Here is a 22905-nt window from a genome sequence, read left to right as displayed (position 1 = left end):
GTTTCTGTCTTACACAACTAGAGTAGGCCTGAGTGAGATGCAGAGTCGTTGGCATCCTTTGCAAAGCTGTGGGCTCCAAAGGTGATAGTCACAGCTCCTCTATTGAGCGCCTGTTTCATCTCCAGGCTTATTCTATCATCATCATGCCCCTGTTGTCAGCGAAGGTACCTATCCCGTATCCCCATTTTGCAGGTGAGAAAAGGCAGGCTCAGAGGGGAAAAGTGGTTTACCCAGAGGCACACAGCCAGAATCTAGGGTGAGATGTTTGCCTGTTGGTCTTCAGAGTCATTGCTGGCAACACCTTTGCTCTGGGTGTTATACTAGCTGCTGGCTGCCCCAGGCGGGGAGATTGTGAGAGGCCCGTTATAAAAGTGGAGGAAGGAGGTCTGGGGAGGGGCTTGACAAGCTAGATGTCAACAGGTGGCATTAAGTCATTTTGTTTGGAGGTAGTTAAAAGGCAGAAGGGGACTTCCCTGGTGGGCCACTGGTTAAGACTCTGTATTTCCACTGCAGGGGGCATAGGTTCGATCCCTTGGTCTAGGGACTAAGATAACCACAAACTGTTTGGGAACTAACATCCCACATGCCATGCGGCATAGCCAAATAAATAAATAAATGAAACAACCCACACCTGAAATAATTCCAAATGCCATTAAAGGGCAGAGGCACCTTCCTGCCTGGGCTGAGGCACAGAAAGAGTTTACCAGGTTATGTTGGTGCAGTTACCCTGAGGGTCATCTAGCAGCATCTGTCAAGCTGAAGACAGTGTGTCCCCTTGCCTAGCAAATCCCTGGGTATAAACCTGCACAAACCAGCACGTGGGCTAAGGGAGTGGGCCCCAGGGGCTCAGGGCAGGTTGTAATGGCCCACAGTGGACACGGCAGAGGCCATCAATGGGGGAGTGGACGGTGGAGGTGCAGTCTAGTGACACAGTGGAAACCCACCAGCAGAGAAAACTGGATTGGAAAAACATCTGTCAACTCCAATGAATATCACCAACAGGATGTGGAGTGGGCAAAGGAAAACATTGTTTTATTTATATAAACTTAAGAATGAAACATGAAAGATCTGTATATGTTGTCCAGAGATACACATATATGCAATGATACCAAGATAGGCAAACGGAATTCTTGGGTGGTCCAGTGGTTAAGGTTCCATACATTCACTGCTGTGGGCCTGGGTTCAATCCCTGTTCAGGGAACTAAGATCCCACAAGCTATTCAGCCCAGTCAAAAAATAAAAGATAAACAAAGGAATGAGGAATACCAAACTCAGGAGAGTGATTGTTACCACAGGCCAGAGGGGGAGGGTTCCTGGGAAGGGGTTCAAGAAGGCCTTCCTGATAGGTATAATGTCTTGTTTTGAAACAAAGTTGGATACATAGGTGTACGATATGTGATCCTCTCAAGTGTTTGCATGTCTGAATGATTTTTTTTTTTTTGAATGATTTTATAGTAAGAAGAGAGACCTAGGCTTAAGGGGAGAATGGATGGGGGCAGGAAAGTGGGGCAGCTTTAGGAGGCAGAGAACAGGGGACTGAGAGGCACCAGTCTATGCCAAGTAGGTGAGTTGCATATGGCACTCCAGGCCTTAGGATCAGCGAAGGCAAGGCCCTGAGGTGGGATCGGTGAGGCGGCTGCTGGATTCATCTACGTGCGTGAGAAACGGCAGGCCAGCTGAAGAAGTGGCAGGGACAGTGGTGAGAGGAGGTAGAATAGGAAATGTTTGAGAGGCAGAAGCAAGGGACATGGTGATGGGTTGGTCATAGACTGTGAGGCTCAGGGAAGTCCAAGGTGACTCTGGTCCTTGGCTTGGTGGATTGTGGGGGGAAGGGGGTAGGTGTTCCTGGAGGGACTGAGCAGTTTCCCAGTGATGTTTCTTGGATCAGCAAGAGAATGTGGCTTTGCTTCCACCAACAGGTGAGCCGGGAAGAACAGACAGTCAAGGCCAGGAAGTCTGCAGTGCTGAGGCTAGGGTTCCCACTTCACACTGTGGGGGTGGTCAGGAGGTAGAGTCCTAAAAGCTGGGAAGTAGAAATAATTTTTTTTTTTTCCTTTTAACTCTGTTGGAGGAAAGGTAGATTTAGTGATAAGTCAGAGAATGTTTTCTAGAATTGCTGGGGAGACAACTGGGTAAAGGCCTTTGGGGACTTCCCTGATGGTCCAGACTTCCCTGATGACTAAGACTCCACGTTACCAATGCAGAGAGCCTGGGTTTGACCCCTGGTCAGGGAACTAGATCCCACATGCCACAACTAAGATTCCCCATGCCTGAACTGGAAGACCCCGAGTGCTGCAACTAGAGATCCTTCATGCAGCAAGGAAGATTAAAGAGCCTGCATGCTGCAACTAAGGTCCGGCACAGCCAAATAAATATAATTAAAAGTCTTCAGGGAAGTCTGGCCATCAGGAAAATATATAAGATCCACTGGAGAAGGGAATGGCAACCCACTCCAGTATTCTTGCCTGGAGAATCCCATGGACAGAGGGGCCTGGCAGGCTACAGTCCCTGGGGTTGCAAGAGTCAGACATGACTCAGTGACTAAACAACCGCCACCATAAAATTAAACATTAAAAATAATAATAAATTAAAAGAAAAAAGGCCATCAGGAGGTAACAACTCTCTTGATTTAGGGTCAGAAGCAGTCCTTGAGACAAGGGTCCCAGTGACATAGTTTATTTGGGAGGTGGTCCCAAAAACAATGACAGGAAAGTGAGATAGGAAAGAGATGGCAGCTAACAAAGGGTGCATGAAAGAGCCAGTTACCCCTGCAGTCAACAGCCCGGTGATGGAGTGGGTGTGTGTGAGCCATGCTGCCCTGGGAGAGAGCTGCGGTGTTTGACAACATCTCCCACTAGTTACCACTGAGGGAAGTTCCAGGAGAGGCCAGGGCTGTTTATTCTCTATAACTTCTGGCCTCCCACCTATGTGGACACAGTGGGCCCAGCAAGCCTGGAACAGAGGAAGGCAGGTTCTGGCAGGTGCGTGGGCCACTGCACCCTGAAATGGTGAGGAGGTGCAGACCGACAAGGCATTGTCAGTGCCTGCTACAAGAACTTGGGCTGAGACATCCCTGGTGGTCCAGTGGTTAAGAATCCACTTGCCAATGCAGGGGACACAGGTTCGATCCCTGGTCCCGGAAGATCCCACGTGCAGCAGAGTAACTAAGCCCATGCGCCACAACTATTGAACCTGAGCTCTAGAGTCTCGTGCCCTGCAACAAGGGAAGTCACCGCAGTGAGAAGCCTGCTCACCTCAACTAGAGGGTAGCCCCACTCACTGCAACTAGAGAAAGCCTGCGTGCAGCAACAAAGACCCAGTGTAGCCATAAATAAATAAAGAGCTTGGGGCAATCCTGTTTTTCTCAAAATGCACTGTGTGGCCCATGAATCCTGGGAGAAGCTTCTCAAGAAAGCATTCAGCATTCAGAAGAGTTTGGGAAAACCGCCTTCTCTGAATCCTTCTGGCAGGGTCGGACGAGTTCCTGGCTCTGAAGGCTCCTGTAACTCTTTGTCTAACTTAGTACTCCCCAAATATATTTAGCTTCAGAACCTTAAAAAATATATTATTATTAGCATTTTGCTGGCCACCTTTTTTAACGTCTACAGAAGACCTCTTTTGTTTTTCCTTGTCTGTATCCATGCCTTTTTCTTTCAATGATGCCACCTGGATTTGAAATGTCTATGTGGCTCAGGTGGAACTGAAGTCTTAGATGTGCCTATGACCCAGAACTGGCCAATCATTCATTATATCCCACCCCCTGACCATAGCCATTGGTTGATAGAAGGGCACATGCCCAAATTTAGGCCAATGAGACGCATTCCTGAGACTTTGGGTCGAACTAATGGGGAAGAGTTCCTAGTAGGTTGTCCACCGGGGCTGTTAAGCCCATGAGACATAGACCTAGAGCTTTTGCAGGCTTTCACTTGGAAGGAGCCTGCCTGAGAATGAAGACTCCGGAGAGGAAAGCAGAGTCAACAGAAATAAAAATAGAAAAATTGAGTCCTAATAGCTGTATAAACCCCCACATCCAATGATCTACTGTGCCTGAAGGCATTACTCCTTGATGAGTCTTTTTTTTTTTTTTTTTCGGTTAAGCCAGTTTGAGCCAAGCTTTCTTTCACTTGCCACAAAACGATTCCTAGTGGATAGCCATGGCTCCTCTCATTTCCACCAAAACCCAGCCACAATCAGGCCAGCCTGGGCTGATGATCAGTGTGTGAAACTCACCTTTTTCTTCACCTTCTAACTATCCCTCAGAGACACCTGGGTGCACACTTTATGGCTGGTAACCCATCTGTCCTGTGCCTATCTTCCTCCTCAACCCTGTAGGGAAATACTTCTGTATTTTTCTTAACTTTTTCTTTACTTACTTGGTGTTATTAGTCTTAGAGCTGATGAGCAAGAATTTCAGAAAAAGAACCAAGTTTGGTGGCAAGAGCACTGGAATACAAGTGAGGAGACTGAAGTCTGAATCCTAACTCTGCCACGAGATTTCTGGGCTTTGGGAATCTTTGAGGATGTTGAACTTAAGTTTTGGGGTTTTTAAATATAAATTTATTTATTTTAATTGGAGGCTAATTACTTAAAGCATTATTTATTTATTTATTTTTTAGCATGATTTTTTTTTTTTAAAGAACTTATTTATTCATTTGGCTGTGCCAGGTCTTAGTTGTGGCATGCAGGAATCTTTTTAGCTGTGTCATGCAGAAACTTTAGTTGCAGCAGGTGAAATCTATTCCCTGACCAGGGATCGAATTCAGGCCCCCTGCGATGGGAGTGAGGAGTCTTAGCCACTGGACCACCAGGGAAGTCCAGAAGCGATGGGAGTGAGGAGTCTTAGCCACTGGACCACCAGGGAAGTCCAGAACTTAAGTTTTAAAACCTTCTCATTCTGGGGTCCCTAGCCCCACAACGTGTCCCTGAAAGTAAAAGAATGGAATCCCTTGTTGCTGAGAAGGTTGGAACTCAGGTATGGCTGGAGTCAGAGGCCTAAGTATCACCACCAACTTCTAGTTCCTCTTCATCTCTCCTTTCTCCACTGATTTTGTTTTTTCTCCCTTGTCATGTGATGATTCGAGCAGCTACAGGGAATATGTCCTTCCAGTGTCCAGCCTTGGGGTGGCAGGGTTGGGGGAGGGGAGGAATCTCCCAGCATCTCCAACAAAAGCCGTAAACTTACTCTAATGACCTTAGCTTGGGTTGCAAGACTTCCTGGTCTTCCCAGGTGGCACTTAGTGGTAAAGAACCTGCCTGTCAATGCAGGAGACGAAAAAGACATGGGTTCAATCCTTGGTTCGGGAAGATTCCCCTAGAGAAGGAAATGGCAACCCACTCTAGTATTCTTGCTTGGAGAATCCCACGGACAGAGGAGCCTGGCGGGCTACAGTCCTTGGGATCTCAAAGAATCAGATATGACTGAAGCAACTTAGCACACACGTACAAGACTGCCTGAACCAATCATTGGCCGGGAGAATGCCATAAACTGACTGATTTGGGCCTGGGTCCTATGCTCCGCTCTGAGGGATTGGAAATGGGGAAGGAGCCCAAATAAAATTAGGGGCTATTGCTGGTAGAAGGGAAGATAGTGGTTGGGATGACATCTTACATTTGGGGTTCTCACATTATTTTGAGAACCGCACTCATGATTTCACTGAGTCTCACAACACTCCTGTCTACAACGTATGAGGAAGCCCCTCTTGTAGAGAAGAGAAATAGACTCAGGGAAGTTAAGTGATTTGCTTCAGGTCACACAGCAATCCCAAAGTTACTTATGAAAGCATGGCCTACTTTGGAAGGGAGGGAGGGAGGCCATCTTAGAAGTTCATGTCTGAGCCACAAGGGAAGCCCCTAAAAGTTGGTGCAGAAGGTGAAAAGAGAGAGGCAAACCAAAGGAGAAATTCCACAGAGAGTAAATTCTGCTTGGCAGGACTTCCCTGGTGATCTAGTGGTTAAGGGTGCACCTGCCAATGCAGGGGACATGAGTTCAATCCCTGGTCCAGGAAGATTCCACATGCTGCAGAGCAACTAAGCCCCACAGCTACTGAGCCCGAGGCCTGCAGCTACGGAAGCCCATGTGCCTAGAGCCCGTGCTCCACAAGAGAAGCCGCCGTGATGAGAAACCTGTGAACCGCAACAAAGAGTAGCCCCCGCTCGATGCAACTAGAGAAAACCTGCTCACAGCAAGGAAGACCAGTGCAACCTAAATAAATAAATAAAAGTAATTATAAAAATCACTGGCATAGGGACTTTGGCTAAAACTTTTGGAACTAAGGCTGTCTCTTTCTCTCTCTCCTGGGACCCCTCAACAGGGCGGATGTGGGCTTGGAGCTGCCAGGGGCCACCACGTGAAGGGCACCTGTGAGGGAGAAGGCAGTACAGAGGTGAGCAGCGCCAGGCAGGGGGAAAAAGGCTTCTGAGACTGTGGGTTGAGGTCCTGGATCCATTCGTTCCTGAAACTGGCGCCACCCATGAACTGCTGTTACAGGAGTTAATAACCACCCCTCACTTGGCTCGGCTCCAGCTGGGTTTCTGTCATTTGCAAATGAAAGGGCCCTGACTCATCTAGACAGGATGCTGTGGATCATCGACCTTCACCGAGGCCCACCTGCAGCACTGATACAGGCCACGCAAGATGCCACGCTCTTCACATATGTTCGGTGGCTTCTGTGACCCTGAGTAAGTTCTGCTCATTATCACCCTTTTACAAATGAGGAAACTGAGGCTCAGAGAAGGCAGGTGGCCAGACCAAGCAGGGGATTGGCCGAGTGGTCCAAGCAACCCCTGTTCCCGAGTGCCTCCATCTGTACCCACTAAATCCCCCCTCGGCCTCTCTGTCCACCTCTGTCTCTCAGCCGGTAGACGAGGCCACTCAGAACTCACTCCCTGGCAGGACTTCAAATGGGCTGCTAGCTCTGGAGCTGTGAGCAACTGGGCCTGAGCTGAGTCCCTCTTCTCGAGGACACGCGGACTACGTGAGCCTGAGGAGTGGCTGCTTGGAGCATCTGTGGCCCTGTGGAGGCTGGGAGTCCTCTGAGCTCTGCACGAGAGTGGGGCTCGGAGCCCCTCCTGCCTCCAGGGTCCTCGTGCGCCCTGGTGGGGCCTCTGAGCGCTTCTCACCCTCTCCCACTGGCTCTCAGGCCTGCCTTGTCGTTCTGTTTCCGGGTCCCCCCAAACACCCTGCACCCCAGCCTCTGACTCTGGCCCCCTGTCTCCCTGTGCCACTTGCCACTTTCCTCTTATGCCCTCCCGTCTCCTCTCGTCTCAGGTGCTTCTGGGTCCCTGTCCCGTGTCTTTGCAGGCCTCAATCTGTTTTTCTGTCTTGAAGCTGTTCTCTCTCTCATCTGTCTCTCTGCCCTGTCTCTCTCTCTCTCTCTCTGGTTCTCTGTCTCCCTCCTCCTCTCCCTGCCCCTCCCTCCCCACATCCTGAGTTGTCTTTGGGGAACCGGAAATTTGGGGGATCAGAGAGATACCAGGAGGCTCAGCTGCTGCCGCCTAGAGATAAAGTGCGTGTGGGGGGCGCGGGCTGGATGGGGGATGGGGGAGCCCAGAATCCACCGCGTCTTCCTCCCGGCCCTGTTGCACGCAGAGACTGACAGGAATTATATCACCCCTTCAGGGCTCAGCCCTACCCTGTGGGGACTGGGCCTGATAACTCGCCTCCCTTTCGGGGTTCCTGTGAGAATTCAACCAAGTCTCCTGGCCGGAGCAGGGGCTTGGGGTTGGGGGGCGGGAAATGGGGCCAGTGAGGGGGAGAGAGAGGCCTCGGGGTGGGGTGAGGCTGGCTGGGGCTGGTGAGGGGCTGAGGGAAGGCGGCTTCCAGATGCTCTGAGCTCCTCCATTCCCCTACCTGCTCCTCAGGAGTCCTGCCTATAACGTGGTGGGCTTATCTGTTTCACAGGGATTTCTCAGCCCTTTCTCTATCGCAGGTTTTCCTATTCATGGCTTTAACCTTCACAGCACCCTGAGGAAGTGGGTTCTGTTATTTATTCTATTCTAGTGAGGGGGAAACTGAGGCACAGAGAAGTTGAGTGACCTGCCCAAGGTCACTCTGAAGGAACTGTTGACATGACAGGACTCTGGTTGGATTAGACTGGTCGTTGCCAATAGCTAGGTGCACTGTATACACATCTTTTAAACAGTGGCAGCATTGTCCTTGTTTAGTCCCTAAGTCATGTCAGACTCTTTTGCAACCCCATGGACTGTTGCCTGCCAGGCTCCTCTGTCCATGAGATTTCCCAGGCAAGAAGACTGGAGTGGGCTGCCATGCCCTCCTTCAGTAGCATCATTAACTCACCTTAAATCCTGGGGAAAGAGAGTAAGTTTCTTCTCAATTCTGATTATGGCTATGGAGAAAGGCTCTTTGGGTGCTGTTAATTACCCTTAGACACTTGATTTGTTCGATCACGTCGGAGTCTTTGTGACCCCATGGACCATATCACGCTGGCTTCCCTATTCTTTACTATCTCTCAGAATTTGCTCAAACCCATGTCCACTGAGTCGATGATGCCATCCAACCTAGACACTTGCTAATCTCTCTTTTGCAGTGAGAGGAAGCCTCAAAGCTCCATGCCCTGTGAAGACAGCTGGATAGAATTTAATCAGTTTGATTTTGACGGGTTTGATTTTTAGGGTTTCCTTTTGTTTGAGGAAATTAATACAGGTTTTCCATTTAGGAATATAGCACATAGTTGACTTTTAAACGAATTTGAGTTTTTTGTTTTGTTTGGGCTGTGCTGTGCAACTTGTGGGATCTTAGTTCCCTAATCAGGGAATGAACATGTACCCCCTTGGAGTAGAGTACCCCTTGTATGGAGTCCTAACCACTGGACCACCAGGGAAGTCCCTGAATTTAAGTTTTAAAAGGAAGTCATTTTAAAGAAAAATGGGGGGAAAAAATTAAAAAAAAAAATAAAGAAAAATGGGAAGACTGAATCCAGGCAGTTCTGGATACGGTAAAGATCCTTAATGTGGGTTCAGAACTGAATTTTAGGAAACCCAGAGCCAGTCAGTGACTGAGAGCCCTTTACTTGCTCTGCCAATGTCCCTCCCAGCCTGGCAGAGCCCGAGGTTGCCTCTCCCAGACCACATAGCCAGTCAGTAACAGAGCTGAGACCCAAGCAGCCGTTGAAGGGGCTACAGGACTGATGATGGAAGCCCCACAGCTTGGGAGACCCTCTAGGTCATTCAGAGTTCCTGACAACAAGCAACAGAACCCAAAGGAGACTCTTGGCTTCAAAGAGATGCACTAGACGGGGTGCCAGGCCCAGAGGATCATGGGAGAGGGCCAAGGCGGGCTTGGAAAACAGGCAGGAAGTGAGGGGAAGGTCTAGGCACAAGTGGCTGTGCTCAGACACTCCCAGCCCTGCCAGCAGGCCACTAGCTTGACCCTCAGCTGCCCCTCCCAGGCCCCACACTCGTGCCCAGGCTGCGGGGGTAGTGAGGGAGATGTTTCTCCCCATACTGGAAGTGGGTTCAGGGCCCTCCAGTGTCCCACCACTCATGGCTCCTACCATGAAAGTAAGGGTCATAGGCTGTGGCCTGAGTCCTCTCCCGTGCCCACCGAGCCCACCCTGGGGAGAGGTGTGGCCTCACCTTCAGGCCTAACTCCTGCTCTCCCCTGGCCTTACTTGGAGCTCCTTCTCTGCTCCGGGCCTCAGTACACCCAGCGGTTGACTGGGGGTGATGGGACCCACGCAGATCAGTGGTTTTTAAATTTTCCCGAGGAACTAATTCAGAGATTCAGCAAACAGTGGCTGTATTGAGGTAAACAGCAGACTTTGAGGGGTGTCTGTTGACCCAGTCTTTCTCTAAGACAAAATTATTGTTATAATTTATTTTTGCCTGGTATTTTTGTTGTTGTTTTAAATTTATTTTTAATTGAAGGATAATGGTTTTACAATATATATTTTTACCATAAAATTTAATGATATATCTGAACTCCCAAATCAAGTTTATGCTGAATTTTTTTTTATGCTGATTTTTAAAAAAAGTTTATGCTGATAAAACGCTGCTTTTTCTCTGTTTCGTATACGTGGGCTTGCTGCCAGTACTTTAACCATTCACCTCCCCCTTGCTCTCTGAGTCAGTCACGCAGCCTTCCTGCCTCATCCTCCCCAAACAGGCCAGGCTCATTTCTGCCCCTGGGTCTTGGCACTTGCCCTTCCTCCTGCCAGGAGTCCCTCTCCCATGTCCTCACATGGCCCCCTCCTTCCACCATTCAGATCTTCAAGTAATCATGTCCCCCCTCAAAGTCACCCTGGTTCCCGTCATCCCTCTGAATGGGCTGAAAAGTCAGTAACACTGATCTTTTTATGCAGTTGGCATTGATCATTTGTCCCCTCTCTCGACTGTGAGCTACTTCATCTCTGTCACTCCAGGGCCGGGCATAGATATTGGCACAGAAAAAGTGCTCAATTAGTACTGTTGAACGAATGAATTAAAAGGGAGCTTAAGGGCCTTCCCTGATGGTCCAGCAGTTAAGACTTCATCTTCCCATGCAGCAGGTATGGCTTCAGTCCCTGGTCAGGGAGCTAAGATCCCGCATGTCTTGTGACCAAAAAAACAAAATATAAAACAGAAGCAACATTATAACAAATTCAATAAAGACAGGGTGGGAGGGGGGTTCATATTTGGGAACGCATGTAAACCCGTGGTGGATTCATGTCAATGTATGGCAAAACCAATACAGAATTGTAAAGTTAAAAAAAAAAAAAAAAGACAGAGAGAGCCTCAGACAAGCATATGTGCCCCTAAGAGACAAGTTCCCCATGGCTCTTGCAGTCCTAATACATCCAGCCTCAGGGAAGCACTATCCAAGAGAAGGATGGCAACCTGCTGACCCACTAGAGTGTTTAATTTTTTTTAAACTTGTAGTTAAAAAAAAAAAAAACATGTAACAGAAGGTTCACCATCCTAACCATTTCTAAGTGTACAGTTGAGCAGTGTTAAATAAATTCACGTTGTTGTACAACAGGTCCCCTGAACATTTTCACCTTGCAAAACTGAAACTAGGCCCATCAAACGACTCCCCATTCCCATTCCCCCAGCCCCTGGCAACCACCAGTTTACTTTCTGTTTCTATGCATTTGACTTGAGCTATCTCATATCAGTGGAGTCATACAGTATTTGTCCTTCTGTGATGGTCTTATTTTACTTAGCGTAATGTCCTCGAGGTTCATCCTTGCTGTAGCATGAGACATGATTTCCTTCCTTTTTTTTTTCTTCAATTATTGTATTTGTTTATTTTTGGCTGTGCTGGGTCTTGGTTGCTGGGAGCTCTTTTCTGTAGTTGTGGTAAGTAGGGTCTGCTCCTCCGTGTGGTGTTCAGGCTTCTCATTGCAGTGGCTCCTCTCGTTGCACAGCACAGGCTCTAGGGTGCGTGGACTTCAGTAGTGGCAGCACGGGGGCTCCATAGTTACAGCTGCTGGGCTCTAGAGCACAGGTTCAATAATTGGGCCTACAGGCTTAGTTGCTTGAGGCATGTGGGATCTTCCCAGACCAGGGATTGAATCCATGTCTCCTGTATTGGCAGGCGGATTCTTTACCCAAGAAGCCCTTGATTGCCTTCCTTTTAAAGCCTGAATTATATTCCACGGTATGTATACACCACATTTTGCTCATCCGTTCATCTGTTGATGGATGGTTGCTTCCCCCTCTTGGCTATTGTGAACTGACGGATCATATGCTAATTCTTGGAGAAGGCAATGGCAACCCACTCCAGTACTCTTGCCTGGAGAATCCCAGGGACCGGGGAGCCTGGTGGGCTGCTGTCTATGGGGTCGCACAGAGTCGGACACGACTGAAGTGACTTAGCAGCAGCAGCAGCATGCTAATTCTATTTTTAAATTTTTAAAGAACTGCCATATTGTTTTCTATAATGGCTGCACCATTTTGCATTCCTACCAACAGTGCACAAGGGTTCTAATTTCCCTACCTCCTCCCCAACACTTATTATTTTTTGTTTATTTGTTTGCTTTCTGGCTGTGCTATGTGGCTTGCAGGAACTTAGTTTCCTACCAGGAATTGAACTGGGGCCCATGGGCAGTGAAAGCACCAAGTCCTAACCACTTGGACTGCCAGAGAATTCTCTATTTTCTGATTTTTTAAAAAAATCTTCTTTATAGCAGCCATCTTAATAACTGTGAGCTTCTATCTCATTGTGATTTTTCTGCATTCCCCTAATGATTAATGATGCGTATTGGCCATTTGTGTATCATCTTTGGAGAAATGTCTATTCAAGACTTTGGTCCATTTAAAAAATCTGGCTATTGTTTTTTTGTTGTTGAGTTGTGGGATTCTTTATATGTTTTCTCCCATTCTGTACATTGCCTTTTCACTCTGTAGATTATACCTTTTGAGACGCTGAACCTCTTAAGTTTGATGTAGCCCCTTTTATCTTTTTTTTTTTTTTTTTTGCTTTTGTTGCTGTACTTTTAGTATCACATTCAAGAATTCATTGCCAAATCTGATTCCTGAAGCTTTTCCCCTATGTTTTTGTTCTAGGAGTTTTTACAGTGTTAGGTGTTTTACCCAGTTTGAATGAATTTTTGTATATGGTATTATGTAAAGGCCCAACTTTATTCTACTTCTTAAAAGATTTGTATTTATTTATTTTTGACTATGCTGGATTTTCACTGTGGTGGCTTCCTATCGTGGTGGCTTCTCTTGTTGCAGAGCGTGCACTCTAGGCACATGGGTTTAGTTGCCCCTTGGCTTGTGGAATCTTCCTGGACCAGGGATCAGAACTGGGTCTCCTGGATTGGCAGGCGTATTCTTAACCACTGGACCACCAGGAAAGTCCCCAACTTTATTCTTTTGCATGTGGATATCCACCTTTCTTAATACCGTTTGTCAAAAAGACTATCCATTTCCCATTGAATGGTTTTAACAACTTTGTTGAAAATCATTTGCCCATATATCTGAGGACTTATTTTATTTCATGGATCTATATGTCTGTCTTTATGGCAGTACCACACTGTTTTGATTACTGTAGCTTTGTAATAAAATTTGAAATCATAAAGTATGAGTTTTCTAAATTCATTCTCTATCAAGATTGTTTTGGCAATTCAGGGTTCCTTGAGATTTCATATGAATTTTAGGGTGGATTTTTTTCTATTTAATTTTTAAAAATTAGTTGCTGGGTTAGTTGGATTTACATTTGATTGAGACCTGACTATAGTAGCTTAGGCAAATAATAAGCTAATTCTTTGTGCAAATTAGAGAAAGATACCCCATTCTCCAAGACTTTTTTCCTCTTGTTGAAAGAAATTGTTGTGATTATGCTGATTTTGTTCAAACAAGACTTTCCACTGTTGTAGTCTAGAAAATGGTCACATGCCCATGTGAACGTGCCATGACTCCTATGTGAACGTGCCCTACAAGGAAAGTAGGCCCAGTCCAAGGAGGTGTGCCAGCTCCACAGTATTATCAAGAACCCAGCTTCCTTCTGTATTTCTGTGTTACCATCCTCAGCTCTTAGCTCCATCCTCAGAGTCACAAGATGGCTGCCAGTGCTCACATCTGTGCTTCAGCAGGAAGAAGAAGAGCTGGGTGAGGCAAAATGGGCACCTCTCCCACCAGCTCAAAGCCCCTATTCCAGATTTTGTGTATCTCCACTCAGGGAGACCACAGATTCTATTTCACGAGCTAATCCTAATGGCAGAGGAGGCCAGGAAATACCTTTTTTTTTTAATGTGATCACATCGTGACTTCAAATCAGAGGTCTGTAACTAAGGAAGAAGCAAGTAATGAGACTGTCACAGTGGGCTCTGCACTGTTGCCACCATGAAGAACACAGGTAATTTCCATATGAAATTCAGTTCCAACTTCTAGAAGCATGACAGGTCTAGCAAGACTGGCTTTGCGTTACTGTGTGGCAATCACAGGCCAGAGTTGGGTAGAGCCTCCCCTGTTTATTTTATTTTCAAAGTTTTAAAATAAAAATTTAATATGTTTTTAAAATAGGTATTAGATACATATACATGTAGGGCTGAGTCCCTTCTCTGTTCACCTGAAACTATCACAATATTGTTAATCAGGTATGCCGCTGCTGCTGCTAAGTCGCTTCAGTCGTGTCCGACTCCTAGCGACGCCATGGACTGCAGCCTACCAGGCTCCTCCGTTCATGGGATTTGCCAGGCAAGAGTACTGGAGTGGGGTGCCATTGCCTTCTCCGGTTAATCAGGTATACCCTAATACAAAATAAAAAGTTAAAAAAAATAGGTATTAGATTTCTGTGCTTCAAAATCCCAAAGGTACTAAAGGGTATACAGTGGAAAGTCTTCCTCTTTTACCCCATACCCTGCCACTAAATTCTTGACACTAGGCATGGTAGGTGTTATGTTACCTGGAGATCTTTCACACATATATAAGCAAATACACATATGTGCATATTATCCATCCATCCTTTTTTAAATAAAGGGTATAATTCTATATGTTCTTTGCATGTTGCTTTTTTCATGCAACAGTGTATTAGAGATTGTTCTGTGCAGATCCTCAAATTTTGCTCCTTTTTTTTTTTTAACAGATCCATAGTTTGTCACTGTATGGATGTACTTTAGTTGTTTAGTGATAGCCACTTAGATTGTTTCCAGTAATTTACTTTACACACATTGAGAGGCAATAACGATCTTATTCCTGGGAGTATCTCTGCATAACAAATCCCTAGAAGTGGTGTCATTTGATCAAAATGAACGAGCAAGTGTGATTTTGATAGATATTGCCAAATTCCCCTTTGGGGGAGGAGGGCAGTTGACACTCCCACAAGCGGTATCCACAGCGCCTATCTCCCCACATCCTTGCCAACTCAGTGCGATAGAACCCTTTCATCTTCTGCCAAACTGTCAGTTAAAAATTGGCATCTAACTGTAGTTGTAGTTTGCATTTTTCTTATTATAAGAAAAAGTTGAGCATCTTTTCATATGTTTAAGAGTCATCTGTATACTCTTTTCTGAAACTTGTCCATTGCCAAATTTTTGAGTAGTCTTTCTTATTTCTCAGAACTTTTTACATATTGGGAAAAGACACTTCATCTATGATATGAGGAGCAAACACGTTGTCCCGATTTATCATTTCCCTTTTTAAAAAATAAAAACGTACAACATATTGTGCTGTATTGGGCTTAGACACTCAGTCGTGTCCGACTCTTTGGGATGCCGTGGGCTGTAGCCCACTAGGTGCCTCTGTCCATGGGGATTCTCCAGGCAAGAATACTGGTGTTGCCACACCCTTCTCAGTCTGACTCTTTGCGACCCCATGGACTGTAGCCCACCAGGCTTCTCCATGGGATTCTCCAGGCAAGAATACTGGAGTGGGTTGCCGTTTCCTTCTCCAGGGGATCTTCCCAACCCAGGGATCGAACCCACGTCTTCCACATTGCAGGTGGGCGCTTTAACCTCTGAGCCACCATATGACCCAGCAATGTATAAAATACTTGGTGTTAAATCAGAAGTGTGCACCTTGATGAACCTTCACAAAATGGACCACCTGTGTCCCCGGTTGTTTATGACATTTATCATCATTTATCCTAGGCTTTGCCATGAGAAGTTTCTTATTGTTACACAGGTGAGTTTATCCATCTCCTATTTTATGACCCCTAGGTTCTGCGTCATAGTAAGATCTTTCCTACACTGAGATAAAAACATTTTTTCTGATGATATATTTGTTTTATTGTTTCCACTTAAATCTTGGATGTAATTCATGCTAGTGTAAGGTATGAAGTATGGAGCAGTCTCATAATTTTTTTCCGGGTGGCTAAATCTTGTCCCCATGCCATTTATGAAATCTATTTTTTCTGTCTATGGATTATACATATAATCTGAAATTGTGCCATATCTTATACTAAATTCCCTGGGCCTGTTTCTGGATTTTTGGTCCACTTGTTAACATCTTTCTTTTCCTGGGCCATTTCAGGTGGTGATTCCTGATGTGGAGGTTTTTTGAGCACTTCTGTGCTATGCGGTTTACACATAAGAGCCCTGAGCCCTGAGAATTACTGTGACCTCAGTGACCTTGAGTGAGTGACTTCATCTATCTGCCTCAGTTTGTTTCTTTCTTTTTTTCCGACCATGCTGCACAGCTTACAGAATCTTAGTTCCTCAACCACGGATTGAACTCAAGCCCACAGCCGTGGAAGTGCTGAGTCCTAACCACTGGACCACCAGGAATTCCCTCTGCCTCAGTTTCTTCCCAGATCCTGATGCTGGGAAAGATCAAAGGCAGGAGGAGAAGGGGACGAATCTGCATCCCCTGCTTTGGAAGTGTGGGGTCTTAACCACTGGACATCCAGGAAAGTCTCTATTTATATTATTTAAGGCCATTTTTAACCCTTCCTTCAGCTCTGTGATGTAGCAAGTATTGTTGATCCTATTGGGGATGAGAAAACTGAGACTTGGAGTCATGAAATGACTTTCCCAGGACCTTGCTGAGTGGTGGCACTGCTTCTGAAAGGGGGCTTGTCTGCTCCTGAGCCCCACACACAGATTTCTCCAAGTTCCCATGGGTGCAAGGGGCCCCTCTTCCTCCCTCTCCCCCAGCCCCAAGGCGGAGGCTGATCCTCAGGAAATGTCACTCGAGGCCCCAGCTGCAGGGGGTGGGATGAGGCTTCACCAGGTGGCTGCAGCACCAGCTCCTGGGTGAACAGACCTCATGGGCTGAGGGGCTGGGAGCCTCAGCCGCTCAGCCCCTCCCCGCAGGGCTTGATCACCTCTGCAGGGAGCCCAGCTCTTCGAGGCGAGAGCTCGCTCTGGGCAACCCTGAAGTCCTTGAAAGAGACCTCAGCTCACCACTCACCAGCTGTGTGACCTGGGGCGAGGCCCTGACTTCTCTGAGCCTCAGTGTCCTCATCTATCAAATGGGCAGGTTGTGGGGAGACTCAGAGGGGAGGATGTGTGCAGAGCAGGATGGTGTGCAGGGGTTGCAGGGGTTGATTTGTGGCGGCCTGCTCATGTGAGGCATCAAACAATGTGTTGATTTCTACCCCCCACCCCCAACAAAGGCAGCTGGGAATGGAGACTGAGCCCAAACTGCCAGTTCAAAGGACTGTGCCAGGTGTGGCCCAGGAGGGATCAGGGAGGGGAGGCCAAGTGGGAGAAAAGGTTTTCTCCTTGCCGGCAAGTGAGGAGCAGTATCCGATGCAGAAAGGGGATGGACAGGGAGAGCTTGAGGTGATGGGGAGCCTTGGCGGGGTTCTTCCCTCCCTCTCCTGGGGAACCTGTCCAGGGGCGAGGATGGGGTGAGAAGAGGGCAGCCCCCCAAGGAGTTTGGGGTCTTTGAGGAAGAAGAAAACCAGCAACCTTCTCAACTGGATTTTCTGGGCCGGGTCCTTACAGACAAATCCAGTCCCTTTCCTCTGAGTTGTGCTGCCAGGGGTGGCAGATAAAAATATATTTGGGCCACACTGACACAAAAACATTATTGATTTTCTGAACTTTGAATTATTTAACAAGTCTACCATGGGCTTGAAAGGAACAGGAGGGCATTTCTGGGGGGAGGGCGTATCCCACAACCTATGCCTAGAGAAAAGGCCTTCCAGAACTTTCTGTGGACTCCCAGGGGGACACAGAGGAAGCTGGAATGTACCGCTTGGGTGCTTGCCAGCAGGGAGGCTCTTGCTTCTTGGAGGTGATGTGACCGTGTAGCTGAGGGCTGGTACTAACCAGGTATCGAGCAGAGGGTTGAGAAGCCTCAGCAACAGTGAACCCGAAGAAGAAAGCCTTGAAGCTGTAGGGGAAACCACAGCGTTCCTGTTCATCCTCTCCCCAGGGCAGGTGGGAGGGGGTGGGCAGAGGCACCAGCCAGGCCCCAGCTCAGCCCGGCCAGTCCGAGAGGCAGATGATGGGGGAAGAATCTCGTGACCACTGTCATAAAATGGCTGAGACTCCGTCTTCACCATGATTGAAAGTCACCAGTCTACACTGGATTTCCCTGATTCCGTCTCCATTGTGGTGTCAGAGGTGATGCAGAGGGTGGGGCATGGGAGGGTGGGAAGGGTCCAAGTCAAGAAAATTAGGTCCAGAAAACAAAGTTATACTTTCTTTGTCTGCCCCGGGATTCTGTGACTTTCGCTCCTGCAGGGAGCACCTGGCGTGGAGCAGGACATCCAGCCCCGGATCTGGGGTGGAGGGTCAGCTGGGAGCAGGGCCTGAGGGCGACGGATCAACCAGGGTGTAGTGTGAAGGAGTAAGGGACCCAGGAAGTAAGGGCCCTGTGACCTAGACCTTGAGGTGGTGGGGGCGGGGAGTGAGAGCTGGCCAAATGTGGACCCTTGAAGGGGATGTGGCGGCTTATGTTTATTTCAACAACCCTCACGCAGCATTGCTGTGGCCAGCCCTGCCTTAAGTGCTTTATAAATAGCCATTTGTTAATCCTGGTTGGAGCCCTTGGAGGTAGGACGACTGTTATCCCTACATGGCCAGTGGAGACACTGAGTAACTGAAAGGTTAACTTAAGTGACTTGCCTGAGGCCCAGAAAGAGATAGTCCCCCTCTCGTTGCAACATAAGCCCAGCCTGCCTGTTCAGGCAGCTCTGGGCCCCAGCCTCTAACTGCCATTCACCACCAGGGAGCTGGACCTCAGTCATTCATCCAATAAATCAGATAAGTGTTGAGATGGCCTCCAGTGAGGGCTTTGTGCTGGGCTCTGGAATTTCTGCTCTTGTGGTGCACTCGGCCCAGTGGGAGAGACAGACACAAACACAGTGTCCACAAATCAGTGCCATAAAAATGAGCCCGCTGTAACGAACATTCACCGTGGGCCAGGCCCTGTCGTTAAGCCGGTTACCCAGCTTATCTTTTCATCTTTGAACAACCCCTTGAAATGTTGTTGGCCCCATTTTGTAGATGAGTAAACTGAGACTTAGAGAGATTAAGTAATTTGCCTAAGGTCACAGCAATAACGTGACAAATTTGGGACTCACTAGGGGAAGTTTACCCACTCCAGTGTTTTTGCCTGGAGAATCCCAGGGACGGGGAAGCCTGGTAGGCTGCTTTCTATGGGGTTGCACAGAGTCGGACACGACTGAAGCGACTTAGCAGCAGCAGCAGCAGCAGCAGGGGAAGTTTGGAGTTCTATAAGGGCATATCCCAGAAGGCTTCCCAGAGGAGGTGTCCTGCTCTTGAGATGTACCAGAGAGGGAACTGGTCCAATGGAGAGAAGGAGGCAGGTGATTCAAATAAAGGAAACTCTCTGCAAAGGCCTGGAGGCCAAGCAGCCTGGCATTGAGGGGAAGCTACAGGCCATTCTCAGGGGCTCTGGCTGGTCTGAGCTGAAAGAACTGGATGAGGCCCCAGGGCAAAGACCCAGCCTTGCTGGGCCCTTGGGCAGTGTTGGTGCTGATGCTGATCATAAAAGGGAGGGCCAGAAAAAGTCAGCAGGCCAAAAAGGCAGGATCGTATAGCGAGTCTCTGCCTGGACTCAGGCCATGCGCAGCCTGAGTTGGATTCCCTCCTGTGTCCTTGTCTGGCTCTGTGACCTTGGGCAGGTCGCTCCCCCTCTCTGGGCCTCAGTTGCCTCATCTATCAAACAGGGACCATAGTACCTCATGGGCTTTTATGAGGACTAAATGTCTTCATGGATGCAAAGGGCTTGGAGCAGAGCCTGGCTGAAGTCAGCACTCCAGAGGTGTCAGCTGTTATGAACACAGAGGCTGCATTCGCCTGGCGGGTTCACTGCTTTCACTTAGGGGGAAGGAAGTGAGGAGTGGTTAGAGAGCCTGGTGCACCCCGACCCTCACGAGCCACCCTGCCCCCTTCTCAGATCCCGGCCTCACCAGCCCCACCACCGAGCCCCCACCACACTTGGCACCAGAACCCACTGGGGGTGGCCCTGGCGGCCCTGGCTGGGGAAGCAGAGGCTCCCGGCTGTCGGGGGAGGGGTGGGAACCAGAGACCTGGTGACTAAGACAGAACCCGAAATGCACTCTTCTGTGGGGGGGTGGGGGGAGGGGAGGCTTCTTTCACTCTGGCTTGGGGCGAGTGACTCATGCGGGGGCAGGTATGGGAGGTGCCAGGGCGCAAGGGGTGATGATGCATGTGCCTTCCAAGAAGCTGGGGGTCCAGGGGGCTATGGAGGGCTGGGGTTTCTCCCAGATTCTGGGGTTTGGAGGCTGGATAGATCCTGTGACTGAGAGGCCTGGAGCTGGAAAGACCTAGGTTTGGATTTGGGCCGTTGCTTTGTGGCCGGGTGAACTTGGGCAAGGGATTTCCCCTCTCTGTGCCTCAGTTTCCTCACCTGTAACATCACGCTAATTAAATCCACTTCCCAGCGTTAAGCCTTTTCTGCTGTGCTTTTATTGGGGACTTCCCACCTCAGAGCCCTGCAAAGGCTCCCTGGTCCCCACACAGAAAAGTGCAGACGGGGCTCAAGTGCAGCCTTCCATCAGGGGGAGCTTGGGACAAGGGGGAAAAGGAGGAGGCACATTTTGGAAGGTCTGCAGACACTCATAGCCTTGTCTTGGTTAAACCTCACACACATCTATTTACAATTCAGAAACCCACCGCCAAATGTGCGCACGCTGAACCTTGGGAACACCGATGAGTAATTTATAAATGTACCTTAACTTGGCTCTTGGGTCTTCGTTCTGTCTCCAAACTTAACATTTATGTTACATTCCCTTTTTTGAATGTGTAAAATTGTTTGTAAAGGCACTAGGCCCTGGCGATTTCAAAGATGAGTCATCAGACAGTTTAAATTGATGAAATTAAAGGTAATTTCAGTGTTACTTAAACTATTCTAGGTCATAGAAAAAGATGGACACTCTCCATTTTATTTTATGAAAGGAACATGACATTAATATGAAAATCTGATAAACATAGTAAACCAGTAAACAGATTACAATAATAAAAACAGAAAGACAAAATCCAAGCCAATAAATTGTAGACCAATCTCTCCACAATTTGGATGCAAACCTTATAAATAAAAAGCTAACATGCAAAATAAAATTGTATATCAAAAGAATAACATAATTTGAGCAGATAGAACTTTATTTCAGGAATGTATGACAGGTTTAATATCAATAACTCAGTTGTTAAAGAATCTGCCTTCAATGCAGGAGACCCCGGTTTGATTCCTGGGTCAGGAAGATCCGATGCAGAAGGGAAAGGCTAGCCACTTAGTATTCTTGGGCTTCCCTTGTGGCTCAGCTGGTAAAGAATCTGCCTGCAATGTGGAAGACCTGGGTTCAATCCCTGGGTTGGGAAGATCCCATGAAGCAGGGAAAGGCTACCCACTCCAGTATTCTGGTGTGGAGAATTTGAACACAACTGAGCAACTTTCACTCAAGCCAACTGATCAATGTAATTCTTTACATTACCTTAAAGGAAAGTAACAATGTGATCATATCAATTGATGTAGAAAAGTCAGTTGAAGAAATTCAGTAGCTTCTTCAAAAAATTACTAAAAAAAAGAAATTAAAAGAAATAAAACTACTTAAAGATGATAAGTTTTCTTTGCCAAACATTGACAGCAAACATCATTCTAAATACTAAAGCCATTCCCTTGAAATCAAAATAAAATAGTATTTTGGAGAGTCTATCAAATACACCAGGATTTTATTATTATTATTATTATTTGCCTGCTGGGAAATATTTATTTGCCACTAAATCACCCAAGCATGCTACAATTATAAGAAAGGTACAGGTCGTTTTTCCTTTCCATAACTCAGTGTCCATAGCATCTCCTCAACCATAAATATTACAAAAGAAAGTAAAAAAAAAAAAAAATCACATTTTACAGATCTTAGACTTGTCTTTAGTATTTAGCTCAGATCTTACCATCTCCAAAAAACAGTTCTGTCAAACTCATCAGCTAAAAGTTCTATCCAAGCAGTGAGAAGATGGCCTTTCTTAGCCTGTCGCAATTCTTTTCCGATTTGTCTTAGCTAGTTAATGCTGAACAGCAGAATGAGGATTAGATTGCAGGGGTGGGGGTGAAGGGGTAGCAAGAGTTGATTTCCCCCAGTACAAGATGGCATCTGAAGCTTGAATGGAGAGCTGAACTGGAGAGAATTGAGGGAAGGGTCCAGGCCCGGTATTCAGTAAGTCACTGCTGGAAGAGGAGGAGGAGGAGGAATGCTTGCCATGCTTATGGTGTTTCTGCTTCTTTTTATGAGCTTTCTTCATTTTCTTGTGCACCTTCTGGTCAATCACTATTCCTGGTCCTACTATACCAGGAACCAATGGATTCACTGGACGCATGCCAGGGCCAGGTGGTGGGTATGGAGGAGGGTAGGGACCTGAGGGCTGGCATCCTGGATATCCTGGCTGTGGCACAGGATGACAGGGCCCACCAGGGGGAAAGGCTGGATTCCCCTGGAGTGCTCCTGGGGGAGTGGGAAAGGGGCCTGGAGGAAAGGGAGGGTTGGCAGGTGGTGGATGGGCAGGATTGCAACCTCCAGGATGCCCAGCATTAGGGGGGTGTGGATATGGTCCTGGCTGCCTGGCATTGGGATTCCACATGTTCAAATGTTTCCTTCAGCCCAGGAATTGAGAAAGAAGGAGACTGGGGTATCTAGATGACCGGTCACCCTTACACCCCACACCAGGATTTTAAAACGTGAAATGCTCACTTTGGACGAGGTAATTTGATATTGTAAAAAATTATTGGTAGAAACGGGAAAAGGAAAATATTTCATTCACAGTTATATTATCAGAGGATGTAGGATCTCTATGAAGGAAAAAATTGTCTTGAAGGAAAAATAAAGAGGCGACATCAGAAAATAGGATGTTTTTTTTTTTTAAGAAAATAGGGTTATTTAAAACATCAGAAAATATAAATGCTCCCACATGCAGCTCCCATTAAAATATAAATGGGGTCTTTTCAAAATTAGGTAACATGATATAAATTTTAATATAGAAGTTTACATGGAACATGTCAAAATCTGCAACCAGAACAACTAAATAGACAACC

General features: G+C 47.3%; 1 protein-coding gene across 1 annotated transcript; it reads right to left on the bottom strand.

Annotated features, from left to right (window-relative positions):
- Window positions 1-21753: 21753 nt before the first annotated feature.
- LOC120877369 (proline-rich protein 13-like) lies at window positions 21754-22529 on the bottom strand. Its single transcript, XM_040259658.1, has one exon. It carries the CDS (start codon window positions 22452-22454, stop codon window positions 21882-21884), a length of 573 nt encoding a protein of 190 aa, XP_040115592.1. The 5' UTR covers window positions 22455-22529; the 3' UTR covers window positions 21754-21881.
- Window positions 22530-22905: the final 376 nt, after the last annotated feature.

This window comes from Oryx dammah, unplaced genomic scaffold, assembly GCF_014754425.2.
Source record: "Oryx dammah isolate SB20612 unplaced genomic scaffold, SCBI_Odam_1.1 HiC_scaffold_2, whole genome shotgun sequence".
Lineage (NCBI taxonomy): Eukaryota > Metazoa > Chordata > Mammalia > Artiodactyla > Bovidae > Oryx > Oryx dammah.
The sequence above is the reverse complement of the archived record's forward strand: the minus strand, read 5'-3'. Positions and strand labels throughout refer to the sequence as shown.